We start from the raw sequence: 18,442 nt of genomic DNA on the forward strand, positions 1-18,442 counted from the left end.
TGAGGCATGTGTACCAAGGTTTGGACAGATATCCTTCATGATGGAATGCCCAGCTTTTCCATGTATATTTGACAGTGTGACTTCAGTTAGAATTAAATGAAACTGATCCTTATAGTTGAGTCTTCCTAATGATATTCATTATATGACACTATCCAGCTGATTGAATTATGTTTTACCCCTCAGCTTTAAGTTTTCCATCATGAATACCAATGGAGACCTATGACCAGAAGGGAAAATTAGGAAAAACAAGCAAAGAAGTGTTTCTGTCAATATTTTATTAAATCTGTTGTTCTGAAATCTACCCTAGTTTTTTCAGCACCCTGTTGTTGAGCCAGAAGTTACATGCTGCATTCTATAGGCTTCATGAAAGATATTACAATTTTAGGGCTAAGAATTAAATAGTGTAAATTCAACTCAAAATAAATAAATGAATTAATTTATTAACATCACTTAAATACATATTCAAGGACTGAGCCAAGTACAAAGTGTCAAAATACCACTAAAACAATAATTAGAATATTCTCCTTGAAGGACTTGATACATTCAGACTGTGAAACAAAACACTTTTGTAAGTGTTCATCAGAGCTGACCATTTGACTCCAAGTGAAGTTGGTAGAAGACAGAACAGCTCAGTACTTCTGATGCACTTTTGAAGACATGTGCCAAAATCAAACTGAGAAATCAGGCACTTAAGAAAATTCTCTACCATGCTTCTAGATCTCAACTTCCTCCTCCAAATTAAGCAGTAAATTCCAGACTGATGATACCACAAAATTAAGTTCACATTTGGGATTCCTGCAGTCACAGCAAAACTTACTATGCTTTAGTGTAAAAGCATGTGTTTTACGTACTTTCACATTACACTGACTTAGAATTTCAGATCTTTATATACTACAGCAAAATCAGAAACACAACTGCTCCTATACTGCAAGTAAATTTTCCTCCTCCACAGTTTATGCTCACAATCTATTCTGGAAATTCTTTTAAAAGAAAATGCATGTTTTCTCCACAGGAAGGGTCTCTGTGTGGAGAGTTAATTAAAATGTTAGAAGTCTGGGCTCCAGTTAGAGTCAGATTTATCAGAACACCAGCAGAGGAAAGGCTACCCTTTGAAATGTAAATACATTGTGAATCAGGGATGGGGGTCAAGAAAGGTTTTCAAGCCATCTGATGCTCTGAAAAAAATGTGTACACCTCAGAATCAATCAACCCATACTGTCTGTGATGGGATGACAGACTTGGCCAGGTATTTTATGAACTGAGATAACTGTTAGTGCACATTTAGGATGAGTTAAAAAACAAGACTACCCCGATGTGTTCAGAGAGACTTAATTCCTCAGTCAAATACCTATTAATAAAGAAGAGGACAATGAAGGTAAGAAGGCTCCTTTCTTTTAGCAAATAAAGGTTAGAGTAGGAACTGATTTCCTACATATATAACATAGAATAATTCTGGCAATAAGCAGTTTTTGTAACAGATGCTACTCTTCCTAACTACTATAAAAAAAATGCCACCAAAAACCTGACCTAAAATGAAAAGTGTTAGTCTACTAAATGCTTGAATTTAAGAGCTTTACATTTTGACTTGGCCTCCTTTAAGGTAAAGATTGTTTTAAAAGCTGAGTAAGTAATTTTTCAACGACAAACAAAGAAGGCAGAAAGTAACAAGAGTCAGCTGATTTGAAAGACAGCGTTCATAAAAGGTCCAAGCAATTGCCTGCAAGATCTAACATAGAACAGAAGACGCTTCTGGACCACAGCCAGTAACAAATAAAAGAAGAAAACAAAAAACACAACATCATGAGATTATCTTTTTTCCTCCTGTGCTGGTCTTTAGTAGCAGTAAGTATTTAACTGGCCTAGTACTTCATCTTGATAAAGCATTTTCAGGTTGTTGAAAATATAAATTTAAATAAGCATCTGGTTTCTTTGTTAAAAAAAGGACACAGAACAGTTTCAAATACCCTACAACCTGACTACGTAACAGAGATGAAAAGGTCCAAGCAAAGTACTGCTGTTTCTAAAGTATCTCAAGTTAACAAAATTATTTGTTTTACAAGAAATCATAATAGCAGCATCCTCTTCTGCACCATGCTAGACCAAGACGTGGTTCATCAGCTTCATTGTTTAACATAACATTCATATTCACTCAGAAATGTCAAGTTAGCTTCTTTACCTTAAAACAGTAACAGCAAATTGTCCTGTGTGTCAACACAATGAATTCTTTAAACAGAGATTCTTGCCCTCTGTCTTCAAAATGTGATCTTAACAGTTATTTTCTTAATTTTTACAGGATAACTCTCTACAAGAAGGATCTGAGCACGCCCTGCAAATCACAACAGATAATGGCAAAAGGAATGTCAATCTCATTTGCAGATACTCTATGAGATAACCTGAAGGCATCAGAAAATCAAGGTTTTTTCAGGTACGAGATCCCATTATTTATATTGCACACAGTTTGAGAAAAATCACATTCCATCAAGCACAGGACTTGCATCTACTAACTAATGCCAATGAATCAGTAATAAGTTATTTGCCTAATTAATAATAAATATCTGAGGGATATTGATAGCAAACATAGTTGATTAAGTTGAAGGCTTATGTCAATATAATTTGATACTATTAATAAGCAGAGCATGTATGCCTGATGCTACTCTGCAAACAATCGATACAACACGTTTTAAGTTGAATCGGGGATCAGATAATACATGGATTTCAAGAATGAAGTGTGAACCATCAACTAGCTACAGTAAACTTTTACCCACCGATTGAAGATTTCATTGTGAACAATGCTAGCTTATCAAAAGACTCAAGTGTGGACAAGCAGCAACACTGGAGAACAGCAACTATGATAATCCTGGTACAGTCAAGTAATATTCTTCCATGAGCCACTGCAAGGTCGTATCTCTAGAAGCAGCAGAAGCAGAGTACCAAGATTTTTATAGGCCAGTTTCAGAAACACTTGGATATAAACTAATTATGAATTGTCAGATTCATACATTCAAAAAATAAAACCAATGCTTCCTGCAGAAAAGAAATACAAACACCATTAAAGCAGGCACTGCCCACTTCAGACACATTGGAAAAAATAGTCAGATAAGAGCAAGAGGTGATGAGCACATTTAGCTTTTAGAGAATATATTCCATAGTGTTTTCTTTCAAGAAATAGAGCAACTATCTGAGTTACAGATACAAAACAAGACGGAGAAAGCAAGCATAGTATGAATTACAACCCAGAAGCAGCTGAAGTGTGTGTACTATTCTGAACTAGGGTTCAAAACAATAACACTGCTTGAACACTTTGCATGAAGTAATAGTGTAATATTCATGTTAAAATTCAGGATACAGAATACAGATTAAAAAAACCAACAAAAAAAACCCCACCAACAGTCCCAAAACAGCAGAAGTTCTTACTTTTAAGATTAAGGGTAGGAACAGAAAAACAAAAAGAAAACTTTTGCTCCCATACTTGCCCAGCCATCTTTATCTTAAGGGAAATACTGTCACTAAGAAAAGGTTACATTTCAGGGGCAGTCAGCACAGTAGGATGTACTGATCTTATGCCATTTCAGCTTGAGAAGGTTACGTATTTGTTTTGTCCTGCACACAATCTTCATGTACTAGAACAGGAGGTGCTGCAGAACTCTGGCAGACTGTGACACGACTCACACAACCAATGCACAGAAACCCAGAGAAATTATGGTATGAAGATGAATGGCCTCCCTCTAGAGCAGAACAAGGTATTAACACGTACCTGCTCTTCAGCATTGTATAGGGAATCAGACCAAGTGTGGAACAACTGTTCATTCTCCTTCAGAGCATCAGAGCTCCTATCTGCTTTTCCTGAAACAGCTGGACCAGGAGCACAAGCAGTGGTACTTAGCATGAAGCAGCATGAAAAAATAGTCCCATCTTCCCTGCCCACCCTCCAAATACCTCTCCAGCATACCTGAAAGGCTGTTTGACCTTTCACTGCACTGCTTTAACTTCTCCTGACATATTAGAAAGCATTAATTCAGTCTCTGGCAGATAGATCACATATCTGTGAATCTGCTTTAATTAGACAACGACTACTGCCAAATGGCAGTTGATAGGGAGTCGAGTGCTCTTCAGGTGATCCTTTCTGCATTAAATTATGAGCAACTTCAAGTATCAAAAAACTACTCTCTCCATTTCGGCTTTTCTGTGAAACAGTTTTTGTTCCACCTCTGGTAGTTCAAAGACACAGCTGACATAAACCTGGAGCCAGGATTGCCTGACAGAGGAGAGTGCATATCACAAGCGAAACACCACTGCAGGCAGTTTTTTGTTCTTTTCCCTCCATCTCTGCTGAGCAAACATTTTCACCTCTATACGCGGAGTTAAGAAGTAGAAGGCCCTCAGAGTGAATATGTAGCCATCTAAAATATTATTGTAGTTTCCCCATTTAAAAAAAACCCAAAATCTAAAATGATTTTTAGAAACAGAACAACTGTACTACTGTTTCAAAAGTAACCAAGCTGGAAAGACACTACTGAACAAACAAGCTCATGAACTCAGATGTCACAGTAAACAGAGTAGGAAAACCTGAGGGAACAGCAATAGAATTTGGAATAAGATTTATGCACTCAGAGCGCATGAGGAACTTCAAGGAAGAGGGACTGATATGGCTCCTGATCTGGAAGCAAGATGTCAGGAAGCCCAACATCAAATTCAACTCTAGTGTTTCTCTATTGGTCTTCCATTAAGGCAAAAGAAATCATTTACAACACTGAAGAATCACAAAAAGAGTAAAAATATTCCCAAAATTAAGAAGAAAATGTATTTCCAAAAGGAACGATGCATGGCAGTTACTTAAATAGAGCTTGTTATCCAGTCTTTCTCTAAGTGTCAAAAGCTTGTGTTCCCCTCTCAGTGCTATTTCATCTGCAGGGACAGTCCAGATTAATATGAATTTGATATACAGCTCTGTTAAACAAAACAAAGCTATCAGAATTTCCATGATAGATGGGGGGTTTCTTGGTTGGTTGGGTATTTTTGTTCCACTCACCCCATCCTGAGCGTGAGAAAATACTCTAAAGAATTTGAGATTTCTGTTCTTTCAAAATGTTAAATCAAAGGAAGATAACTACTCAATCTAAACCAGCATTATTGTCCTGTAGTTCCCATCTGTTTTCATTCATGGAAATATTTTCAAGGGATAAAAGCAAAACAGTTGAACAGCTACTCTTCTGTCTTCAGCCACGCTCAGAAGTTAGTAGACCCAACGAATAAAAGGATCTGAGAGTCCTCTTAAGTTATAGTAGCCTGTCCTTCATGCCATTTTCTGGTTGCTTATACATGACCAGGTTGCGCAGCATCACACGTAACAGTACCAGACTGACAATGCACTATGAGGTTCTTAAGCACAGCTGAAGCAGAAGAACATCTCCTACATATCAAGGAATTTTAAAAATTATTCTGTTTTTAGTATTAGGTTATAAAATTACTAAATTAAATTAAAGCAGACACATTATGAGAGGTAAATACCTTCCACAGCATCTTGCCACTTAGACAGTCCTTTTGCCTATCTAAAAATTAGATTTAAAAAAGGCACACAAATCAAACCCTACCAAAACCTTAGAAAAATCCAAAAAAACCAAACCCTCCCCCAAACTCTTTAATCATATCTTTTCAGATTATGAAGTGCTTAATTCTGTGTATGTTCTTTATACAAGTGTGTATATATATATAATATATTATATTCTTATAATATATAAAATATTATTATATTCTTCTGCATTTTAGGATTATAGTTTATAAAATAACATTAAAAATTATATACATCTTTGCAATGGCTGACATGTTAGAAGTGCTTAATATCATGTTCCTATCTCTGCTAGACAGTGAATTAGACAAACACAGGAAGCTCAGAACAGGCAGAAGATAACACCATAAGTCTGTTTTGTAATTCAGATGTCCAGTGAGTCAAAGGATGAAAAAAAGCAATCTTGTTACAGAATCCACTACACTTGCTCTATGCTTATGAAGATTGAAGCCTGTGAGATACGCCAGGACATAATCCAACCACATATTCTTGATGGTTGGTTTATCTCACCTGGACTTCAGAGCAATCACTTCAGTTTTACAAGACCTTGAGTGGCCACGTGCGCACACACAGACAAATGTGTGCACCTCTATCTGAAAAAATATCATTTGGAATAGAAAATGATTCTACAATCAATATAAAAAATCAATTCAAACATGAACCTGGAAAGAGTGCTTTCAATTGAGGAAAAAAAACCAACTTTCTTTTGCTGTAGTTTTGTCCTCCACATGTGAGACATTCAGGAAAATAAAGATGATTCCAAAGAAGACACTGCCTAACACCATGAAGTGCATTCTGCATTTGCTCCAAGATACAGAATGATAAATTCCCTGTAGATGAGAGAGTTGCAGCATGGCAGAGTTGGCAATGTCTCAGCAACATTCACAACAGTTTTCAATAAAAGATTAAGTTGCTTAATATAAATTACACTTGCACACAATACTAAGGACCTGTGTCCACACTTTTGGCAGGTTAACATAGCCTTCATTCTTCAGGATGGAAAAATTCAACTCTTCCTTACCCATTTTAACCTACATGACAAATTAAACACAGAGTATTTTACATGTATCAAAAAGTATAGACTTTCAAATTAAGAAAAAGAGGCTGGGGGTGAGGAAACACTACCCACAGAGAATGAGGACTCAATTTATTGTTGTGTTTTTATTACAGATGTTTTTCAGCCTGCTACTTATCTCCATTGCATGCACTAACCCAAATCACAGAAGGAATGGTCTTATTTTCTGAAGACCAACTAAATAATTTGCTTGAATTGATTGCTGAGATGAAGTTTCTTTTTGCCCTTTAAAGGAATGAAGTCCTCTTAAAAGAAACTGTTAAATGTGTATTGTGTATCATAGAAAGTACAAAACTTTTCAATTTTTTTTCTCTTTATTTTTAAATACTTGGGGGAAAAAAAAAACAACTTCTACTTTTAAACAGCTTTAAGCTGCAAAATGCATGTTGTTCCCACAGGATGTAGATTCTTTAAAATAAAGATAACAGCATAGAATTTATAATTCTACCTGGAGCTGACTTATTACAGTAACGGTATTTTCAAAAGGACAAATTTATTATTCTTGAAACCTAACATTACCTTACACATAAGTGGAATTTATAATTCTTCAAATTTAAGTTTAAAACCAAAGAAACATGAATACCAGATTCTGAGGACACACTTCAAGTTTTACTTCAAAGAGATCTTATCAGCTAAGATGTTCCACTACAGGTGATTGATTGTACATCTTATGTTACAGACACTAATTGGCAGCTTTTTTCTCAGATTTTTTCATCTTCTGTACAAGAACACAGAAAAAGAAATAATAAATCCTTTCTTAAGGAGTTTTTACCTATTCTGGTCAACACAACAGCACACATTTCTTTATTTTGTAGAGCTTATTCCAGAAGGCTTTAAGTTATTAAACTTTTATTTAATATTCATGTGCAGAGAAATCACAAGACACAGGAGTTTCAAACATACATTCATACAGTGCTACAAAAATAATATGAAATATACTAGTCAGTGTACTTAACATGCTCATCCACTCTTGGAAAAAGCATAAATATGATATGCACAGGCCAGATACAAGGCTGCATTTCCTCCAGATCCTGCATAAGATTCATAAGAGTCTATCCCTTCTTTGAGAGAATAAGCAATACCTCTGTTATCTTATTTACATAGTTTTGTTTCTCTACTGCTATTCAAGAACCCACAGAAAAGAATCATTTCCACACCACTCAGCAAAGGCAAAATGTTTCTAGAACATAACTATCAAAAAAGTTAAATTTGGTAAGCAGAAGGCAGGCCAGGTTTCTCCCACAGCTTGGACAGACTGCTGTTTATAAAAAGCAAAAAGCAAAGAACAAACAAACAAAAAAAAACTTTAAAAAAAATTTAATTCAACTTTACAAACTCAAATGGTGCCTGACTTGAAAATGTAAGTTGAGGGAAGCCATGACTGTATGAAAAACCCCTATCATTAAGTATTTCCCCAAATTTGTAGTTGCACTGTGTCAAAAATGAAAGAAAAAGAAATTCGGTGTGTGAGTTGGGCAGCGGAAAGGGATTAAACATAGTAACAATATACTTCTTCTAAACTGTTTGGGGGGAGAAGGGAAAACAAAGATTAAAATCTAGGAGTTTTACCTACTCCTTGAAATTTCAGCAGTCAAAAGTTGCAGTGGTAATGGGACCCTAACATGACATAACATACCTGCAAAGTTTGCTTAGCAAAGACACTGCATTACAAGAAGATTCATGGAATACACACTGATACACTGATACACAAAGCTTGCCTAACACCCAAAAGTTCTAGATAACAGCTGCAGAACCCACCCTTCCACAGCACTTAAAGCCTCCCAGTGTTACTACACTTAACATAGGGAAAAATGATTTAGTTATTTTTTCTTAAATATCAAGTGATTCAAGATAAGCAAAATCAATCAAAGAATGGAAAGAAGTTAAAACATCTAAATATGGGCTAAATCTAATTAGCTTTTATTTTATAGAGAAAGAAAAGCTAAGGATTGAAAGTCAGGGATTGTTTTCAGTACACTTACAACTCCCCCAAAGCTAAGCACTGATCCCAAATGTCCTGATGACTTCTGCCTACTGGCTTCCTCCTGTGCAAGGAGTGCATATCCCACTTCCTGTGAAGTTACAACAAAAGCAGAAGAGCATTTGAAAAGACTTGCAAATTACAGAGAATTAGGGATTATAAAATGCTTTTGCATTATTACATTGATCGGTATTTGCAGCCCAGGATTTAAAAGTCCTGAAGATCTCCATTCCTACCAATTATCTGTGCATTATCTCCATATTAGAAATAGCTGGCTGTAAGGATCCTAAATTTGCCAAGCTCCCTTACAGACCAGGGAAGGAGTCCTCTCTGGTGGTAACAGAAGAACACCTCAAACATTCAACCTTTTGCAGACACAAGGAAAATATCACCACATCGAGCTAAACTACATTTGGGTATTTATCAAAAAGCATGAGTTGACACCATATAAAAGTTAAAATTATTTTCAAAATAAAATTCATTAGGTTTAACATTTTTAAGATTTTTCATTAGATTTAAAATTGAGGATGTATGATGAACTTCAGGATTCCTGACGCTGAACACACATGAGACTGCAATTTCAGTCTAAAAGCCACTGTCAGACCAGAAACTCTCTCAGCACAAAAAGTTCGTTTCTGATAACAGTCATTTGGTGCAGAGTTAAGAAAAGAAAAAAACCCATTACTCTTGTTACACACCTCTGAGCCTTCTGGTTTCCCAAGCTTGACAAGGCATCTTTGTTTTTGATTTCCATCAATTCAGAGGAACTACATTTTTTGGTCTGTTTTCTATACTTTTGTACATGAACATCACCAAACATATCTAAATTTCACTATCAAGTCAGTACTTAAATATCATGTAAGTAGTTCCAGTACCTTTTAAGTGAAGAAAATTACTCTTTCTGTTTCCCCTCCCTTCATCCCTCTATCATTACTTCCAGTTTCTGTTGATCAGAAAAGCTTTTACCCAGAACACTTTCAGTTTCAATTTAGCCGGGAAGTGTAAAAGAATGTGTTCTGCTTGAGAAAGTCATCCAAAGTTAGGATAGCAACCAGGAGTGAGGGTAAATGGGAAAAATAGGAGTCAGAGGTTAGAAGATAACAGCTGTTTAGGAAAAAAAAATCAGTTTATAGCTTACTTCAACATTACATGAGCCTTAATTATACCACAATGGCTAACACTCTGTTTAGGGCCAATTCCCCTTCACCCCACTTACTCACAAAATAGTTTAAAATATGAGACTGCAAATGAGAATGTAAATTGCTTCTATAAAGTGATTTGTAATGTTTCTACAGTTTCTAGGAAATCAGCAGCTAAAACAGTCTTGCAGAAGAGGGTGACTGCAACTCTGCGGAAAAAAAACCAAACAGAAAACAAGACAGAAACCAAAGCTACAAAACTCTGCTAAAGCCCTGCAAATATGTCCAATAAATACATATGCTTCCAAAAAACACCACCTCATCTCAGGGTTAGTAAAAGCATCCTAAGAATTCTGCACAGATGAATACCTCACTTATAAAAAGAAAAGGAAAAAAACCCTACAAATAATACAGTACCCAATAATCAATCAATTTACTGTATTTTTAAAGTGGATGCTAAGCAAGCTGTGGTGGAAAGCCAGTTTCCATTTTATGTTGGTTCTTCTTTCAGAAGAAGAAAAACAAATGGACTCAAACCATGTCTAATGTTACTCCAGTGCACCAGTAAAGCCTCAGTATCACAGATACAGCCACCTGATACTTAAACACCTATTTATGGGGAGGCACAGACTGAGAGCTGATCTTGAGCACTTACTGCACACCCTCCCTTTCACAATCACTGGTTATGACAAAACACATTAAGTGCTTCCCAATGTAGGTTAGGGGAGAGTGTCAAAACATCACGTGCACCACAAGATATTAGTTGGGGTAAGCTGTAACAGGCAAGAACAGGCTCTTTGAGAGGTATTTACCAACATACACTATGAAAAGCCTTTGAGACTTCATAATATCTTGGTAACTGATATGCACAGCTCATCACAAAGCTGATTGTTTTCATTTGACATAATAAAAGATTAAGTGTGCTTTTAAGGAAAGGTCGTTTTCAAACATTTATAAGCTTCTCTTCTAATATACTACTTACTTAGATTCTAAGGATTCTTAGTATTCTTACATTAGTGCATTTATTTGCATACACTTTTGATATCTAATAGTAGCTCCTTAAAATATACACTGTATTTTTCTCTAAAATTTCAATAATATCCTCTAAACTTGCCCCAGTAAATGTATGACATATACAAGGACAAGCCAAAATGAGGCTATTATTTACAAACTTGTGTTTAAAAAAAGAAACACAAAGCCCACGCCAACGCTGTTGCTCAACTTTGTTTGTTCTGTGATGGTGCTCTGCTGTCACTGCATTCACCATTTCGCCTCTGCTGTGCATTTCCTCCATGTTGATGTACAAAAATATTCCTCCTCTCTCTAGCAAAGGTACGCTTTTCAGCTTCACTCTGCCAGGGAGACCTTAAGGGCAGGGATCCAGTTATTTACAACTTGAAAAGCTATAAAATATCAGGATGGTAATATTCTTTATTCTGAAAGACCTTTGTGTACATTTTAAGTCTTTTCCTCTGTGCAAGACTGAAACCTATTACCTTGTGCAATGCAATTTTGGTTTGCTCCTTCTCTGACAAATAAACCCTTCCCCATCCTAAATAATTTCCTCTTATCTACAGCAGCATTTCCACTACTTTCAAAAAAGATATAAAGCACCTGCAGCTCTCCCTACATCCAAACGAAACATTTAAGTCAGGCCCTGATCTGCAAGGCCTGAAACAATAATCCAACATTTCCTCCCAGCAGTACAGAGATCAAGAGAATCTTTTTTGATTTTGACAAGGGTTTTAAAAAAAATTCAACACAGGGAGTCTTAGGAGTGTTGAATTTCTTTTAGGGAGCCAAAGGTCAGAGATGATTTATTTTTCAAATGTCATTGTTTCTGAACAGGTGTTTACTGCTCTGGTTTACTATGACAACCACCCATGTTACAGACTACACACAGTATCTATCTGTTAGAATTCTTTTGTTCAATGACAGTGCTCTCCAGAGGAAGGCCACCAAATGGGATCTCTGCCTTCTTGCAGACATACTAGCCAAAACACATATTCAGATGCTTCAGGAAGAAAAAAAAATTAAATTTTTAATATTTCATTGGAAAAGGTGTATTGAAGAGTTAATTACTGCAACAGTTCAAGAATCAGAAGAAACATTTTACCACTACTATTACTAATAATAATTTTATACAGCACAAATTACGTCTTCTTCCTCCTTCCTTTCTACCAGCTACACTAGTATCCTACAAGCTGGTATTTTATGGGTAATAATAAAACCCCTTATTTGTTTTTTGGAAACCGAGCACTACAGTTCTGGCATACCTTTTGTCCACTGCTGTATTTCATATTTTCTCCTCCCCTTACCCAGCAAAAGGAATGAAGGAATCCAGTAAAACAGAAACAGAGTTTTATAAAGAAGGATGTAAAGACTACCCGAAATCTGGAATGCACTTAGATAAGAACCAAAACTCTGTACCACGCAACTTTACAAGAACAGGCAAAGAAGCTAATGCAAAAGCAAATCAGTATTTTCAAACTAACAGAAAACAGATATTCATGACCACAGCTAAGAGGCCAAATAAACCCTCTGCTCAGACCATAAAAAAAAAGCCCTGCAGTATGACTGTTCTGTTTCCTGCAGGAAATGAGATGCTTGTATTAGATACCCCTGTGGTTTTCATACTGTAAATGTATCAGCTGGTACAAATCCTCCGGAGAGGACTATTAACTAATGCTTAGAAAGAGCAGTGGCAACAGCAGACCGCACGTAGCACCTCAGAGAAGAGGGGACAAAAGCTGGCCAGTCGTCCCTAAAAAATCTGAGAGCCTGCAGCTGAAGAACACATCTTGTAGTAGAGGCGATGTCTGAGGAATGTACATATCTACACCCTCTTATTCCCCCTTACTCCGCTCACTGCTTCTTTAAATAAGGAGCGTATTGCTCATCACCACTCCTCTCATTTAGGAGCCCCAAGCCGCTCCTCACTAAACCATCCCTGCTTACACGCGGCACAGGAGGACCATCCACAGGCTACACACATCTCATGCACGCATGACCATTTTTCCTCCTTTCTACTGTGCTTTAAAAAAACCTGATATTATGTTTATTTTTTTCCTTAATGTTTCCGAGTTGCGAGGGCGCCGAGCGAAGTTCCCGCCGCGGGCAATGGGGCAGCCCCGGCCCGGGCAGGGCTCCTCCGCCCGGGAAGACCCCGCTGCTCCCCCATCCGCATCGCTCCCGCCCGCCCGCCTGGGTGGAGCCGCTCGCCCTCGCCCGACAAGCGCCGATCGTGTTCTCCATTGCAAAACCACTGCCAGGGCCAGAAGCGGGGAGGAGAGACTGGGGGAAGGAGGAAGGGAAAAGAAGGTGTAAACCTGTCTGGGGGAGAGCCGGGGCACGGACACGGCAGGGGAGAGCAGGGCAGGGCCAGGGGGGGCAGCGGGGAGACAAAGGAGGGATGGAGGGTGCCCAAGGAAAACGGGAAGCCGGGGAGGGGGCGCTGCCGGGGAGTCCCGCGGGGCACCTGCCCGCCCCGGCACACCCCCGCACAGACAGACAGACAGACACACACGTACCGAGCAGCAGCAGGCGGTGCGTCTGCTTGTACTCCCGCTTCTGCTCCTTGAGCGCCCGGTCGATGCTCTTACTGACTTTCCTCGCCTCCTTCTCCGCCTCCCGCTCCTCCAGGCGCAGCTTCTCCCAGGTCCGCTGGAGCGCCGGCGGCTGGTGCAGCGCCTGCTGCCGCGCCGCCTTCCCCCCGCCACCAAGGCCGGGGCCGCCGGCCTTGGAGAGCGCCGGCTGCCGCTCAGGGGCCGCCCCGTTGCCGCCGCCGCCGCCGTTCTGCAGCAGCAGCAGCGGCGGCCCGTCCGCCTCCCCGCCGGGCTTACCGCCGGGCCGGAGCGGGACGCCGAGAGGCTGCGGCTGCGGGGCGGCGTGAGGCTCCGCCGGTGCTTCGGGCTCCGAGGCGGCGCCGGCGCTGGAGATGGAGCCGCCGCCGCCGGCGTCGCCGAAGAGCCGCGGGCGCAGGCTGTAGCAGAGCCCCATGGCTCGGTGCCCCCGCCGGGGACGGGCTGTGGCGCGGCGGCGCTGGCCTCAGCGCTTCCCGCCGGCCGGGCAGGCGGCGGCGGGCGGGGAAGGGGCGCCGCGGAGCCCCTCACGGCCCCGCTGGGCCATCTTGCATCTTCCTCCCGGGCTGTGGCGGCGGCTCCTCGGCGCTGATCACCTGACACCGACCGAGCTGCCACCGCCGGGTCCACGTTACCGTAAATACCCCAGCGCCAGCCCACCGCGCAGCGCCGCCGGGGGAAGGGCGGGGGCGCCGCGCCGGCACACAGGCGCACACGGAGCGCAGCCCCCCGCCCCCCGCCCGGCCCGCCCGAGGGGGCCGGGGTCTCCCGGAACTCCCGCTCCGCGCCCTGCCCGGAGACCCTCGCCCCCCACGCCGCCCCCCTCCTTGCTTCCTCCCGCACTCCTTGTTTCCTCCCTGCCTGGAAGGGCCGGCGTGCCGCCTGTGCGAGCCCCGAGAGCTGCACACAGCCCTACCCCTCCAGGGCTAAGCCCCCGACAGACAACGTCTCCCCCGGCATCCCAGGGGGAGAAGCCGAGGCAGAGGCCTCTCACTGAGAGGGACCCCGCACGGCGACAGCGGCCCCCGAGAGGCCGAGGCAGCCCCCGCCAGCCTGGCATCCTCAGAGCTACAACACCGATCTGAGCCCTGTGCACACACACGCGGCTCCGCGCCCACGCGCTGACTAAGGATGCCGTGGGAGGAAGGCTTTGGGTGCGACGGTAGGAGAAAATAATAGGCAATGTTGGGGTTTGCTCGCTGTCTCAGTCAGTGTTGGCAGCAGTAGTACTCCAGCAGCGTGCTGCTGTGGGCTGTGGAGGAAAAGGCTGGTGCTAGAAAGCCAGTTCCAAGGCGGTGGCGGCCCTTCTCAAGAGAAAACCTGGAAAAATTCAAGTTACTTGGAATGTATCTCAAATAGGCTCTCTTTCTGCCTCATGCATCTCCGTGTTCTTCGTAACCTCAGCAGTCCTTTTTCAGGAACACGTGGCTAGTGGATGAAAGTGGTCTCTGAATCTTAAAGCAAAGGTCATGTCATGTGTTCACTATTACGACTGACATGTACCTTAGCATAATTTAGAGACTCTAACTTCAATAACCTTGACTGTGTTCATGAACATCTTTATTCATGCTGCATCTCTTTGAATTCTGCAATGACCTGTTGTCATTGATTTTGTCTCCTGTTTTTTTTCAGTGACCAATACTCTCTTAATAGATGCCACTGTTTATATAATGTGGTATGAAGAAACGGAGGGAGATAAAATTCCCAGACTTCTTTACAATTAATGAATTAGAGCAAATTTGACACAGTTTTTAGTTACTGGATATAGGAAACAGAATTGGTTTTGTGACAGATCTGTTTGTCAAATGGTTTAACAAACATCCTATAAGATATGTATTTACAAAACAGTGAGTTGTGTGTTAACATTCACTGGAAAAAAATCCCCAACACCCTACACAGGCATAAAATAAATAGATTCCTTTTAACTGAAAGTATCAAGTGTCTGTAATTTCACCACACAAAGGAAATTTTCCCTCTGTAAATATTAGGAGGATCCAGCACACTCTAGATGTTGTTTTCTATACCCTTCAAAATGCTCACTAACTGAGCTTTGGCTGATGCTTTGGCTCTGAGAAACCACCCCATAGCTTTTACTTCTATTGTACGTTTTAACACCTGACCCTACAGTGTCCGGGTTGCAACCCTCTTGCAAAACATGTAAGCAGTTTCATCACAGCAGAGGGTGTTTCACCACTTTTGCAGAGCTTCTCTGCCTCAGCACAAAATCTTTATGGACCATAAGGATACAATATTTCTTAGGTTGGGAGTGAAAGATTTTAGCTTTTGGATGAAAACAAACAGGAATTTGGATAAGAGGAATCTAAATAGACTGGGTAGCTGGGATCCTGGGATTAGTAGATGTATACTTTCTGGTGTGATTGGATCACATCGGAGAATTCGCTTCTCATCCAATGATAAAATAAAACCATGAGAAAAACCCAGCGACTAGCAGAAGCCAAAGTAATGGTGAAAGTTAGGGATTTAATATTTGGGGTCCAAATGTTGATGGACATACTTAGTTTTGTGAAGGTGATCCTTAGAGCTCAATGCATACAACAGCATTTGCAGAACCATGAACTGCTTTCCAAATAGTAGAAGAATAGAACTGCTTTCCAATAGTAGAAGAAATGCCATAACCTGGCCAAATGAGTTCAGATCAGGTAAAATTTCTCTTGCTAAGGTGCTTCTGGGCATGTACAGTGTATGCACAGTGAATAACATGGAAGGTGAATGATATATTCACAATCAGAGAAGAGACCTGGCAGAAAAAAATGGTACTGTAAAATCCCATGCTTTGTAAGTAATTTTGAAATAGCTGCCCATGTATTAACAACTATGTATAGTTAGGATCCTTAATTGAACTGACCACTCTGCCAAACACTGAAATAAATATGAAGTGGCGCATAAAATATGTTCACTAAAAGATCCTTCAGTGACTTACAAGAGCAAACTGTGTCTTGAGAGGCTTCCATAATTCTTTTCTTATAACTTCTAATAAAGAACAATAAGCAGCCTGTCTTCTCTCTTCCCCAGAGGAGTAGTGATCATCACTACTTCCGGATTACCATGGACTGTGATTTTTCAATAATTTAAAGTGAAAAAGTCAGTGTGTTGCAGTTTTCTGATCTGAATACTCTTGGAAGAATCTTTCATGGAATTTTCAAAGGTTAGTCATCCAAACCAGGACTTAATGACTGGCTCCGTTTTTCAGTAGCACTAATTAGCCACAAGTCTCATTGTGTTAACTGAAATTAGAGTCATAGGATCATAGAACAGCCCAGGACTGTTCTCTGTGGAAGGGATCCTCAGAATTTCACTTTTCATGGGAAAGGCAGCCTAGATGAGATCACCTAGTGCCCTGTCTAGCTGCATCTTGAAAAACCTCCAGCAATGGAGACTCTACCATGCCCCTGGCAAGGCTGTTCTAGTGAATAGTTGCTCCCACTGTAAAAAATTATTTCTTGCATTGAAATAAAACATTTTCTGGTGCAACTTGCACTCATGACTTCTTCTCCCCATAGCTTCTTGTGGCTACAAATTTCTCTTTTGTCTTTGTGACCACCCTTTAAATACAGGGATATTTACCTGTAATGAGGTTTCTCTTGAGCGTTCTCTTTTCCAAGGAGAAAAGAAGGTCACTCCTGAGCCTTCTCCACAGAGAAAAGATCTGACTCTCAATCTGCTCACAGGGTAGGTTCTGCAGTCTCTGGATTATCTTTTTGGCCTTTCTTGGGACCTTCTCCATCCATCCCCTTTTTTTTTTTTAAATTGGGGGGATGGTTTATAAATAAATACCTTTGGATATGAACTTCTAGTAAACCACTTTAAACTGTTTCTTCTTTTTTTGCTTTCAATGTATAGTTCTATCAAAGAAATAACTAATTAGAGATGGTACCCAGTCATATGCAGGAGCTGGGTATGTCCATGAGATGGCTTTATTTACTCCAAGGAGTAATACAAGTCTAGTAAGAAAATCTATAAATAATATTCCTAGGAAGATGTGTCTTCATGGTTTCTTAAAAAGTGCAAGTTATGCATTTCTTGAACACTCATGAAAATAATTTGTGTTCTTTCCCAAGTTGTATAATAATTTTGATTTAACAATATTTATCGACACAATATAACTTTTGGGGATTTTTACAATGTTCCAAGTTTTTAACCAAGAAATGAGTGTTTGTCATCAAACCAAAACAAATATAGTAAATGCAGTTGCCTTGAAAATATAACTGTGTGGTAATTGAAGGGACTCCAGCTAAACAAATCTGTAAGAATTTTGATAAGGCAAGGATCTTAAAGGCAAGGAGAAGCTGTTCTGGGGCTGGGCATTTGTTTATGTTCTTTTTCCTCTGATAAATCACTGTAGTCCATATTCTGACTACAGCTTTGCCATATTGTTTTTCTGTATCTTAGAATATTGTTATGAATTCAGAAACTATAAATTCAGAACCTGCAGGGGGATATTATTTGTAAATGGTTTTAACATATTTTCTTTGAGATTTTTCAGAGCCTCAGTGATGATTAGTGAAAAATGCTGCAAGAATTTCGTGTTTGTTAAAAAATAAAGCAATATGTTAGAAAGAAAAAAAAAAGTAGAAAGTCATGTGCCATGACAATCACTAGATATTTGCAAAAATCCTGTGGAGATTAATTTTCCTCATGGATAAAGGGTCTAGGATTTACCCAGATGCCATCAGAGAATGAACATCTCTTATCTTCTTTGACAGACACTTGTCAAAAATCTACTTGCTTCTTATGGGATAAGTACTATTATCCTTGTTCTTACAGTTTACAATAAACACCAGTGTGCCTGTGCTGCCCCACTGTATCATTGCAGGTATACAGGAAGAGGAAAATACTCCTCCTTGATATATGCTTTTCTCTCTAAAAGCTGAAACCTTTGCCGTTGATAGAAAATTTGCTACTAAGCACAGCTACAATAACAAATCTCTACTTGAAATGTTCAGAGATTAGTTGAGTGTCCTGATCTCCCAGCCTCAATTTGTCCAAAGACAGAAGACCACTGAGAAGACAGAAAACTGTATATTTTTCCTTGGTCTTCTTTACAGGACATTGCAGGATTTATAAGTCATCCATCCTACA

At 40.1% G+C, this 18,442-nt stretch overlaps 1 protein-coding gene across 1 annotated transcript in view; it reads right to left on the reverse strand.

Annotated features, from left to right (window-relative positions):
* The window catches only part of GNAL (G protein subunit alpha L), a 175,331-nt gene extending 161,391 nt beyond the window's left edge, over positions 1-13,940 (reverse strand). Inside the window, exon 1 of the mRNA XM_050970478.1 lies at positions 13,292-13,940. Coding sequence (XP_050826435.1) covers positions 13,292-13,760 — 469 coding nt within the window. The 5' untranslated portion in view covers positions 13,761-13,940. The remainder of the gene's footprint in view (positions 1-13,291) is intronic.
* Between the last annotated feature and the right edge of the window lie 4,502 nt (positions 13,941-18,442).

This window comes from Serinus canaria, chromosome 2, assembly GCF_022539315.1.
Source record: "Serinus canaria isolate serCan28SL12 chromosome 2, serCan2020, whole genome shotgun sequence".
Taxonomy (NCBI): domain Eukaryota; kingdom Metazoa; phylum Chordata; class Aves; order Passeriformes; family Fringillidae; genus Serinus; species Serinus canaria.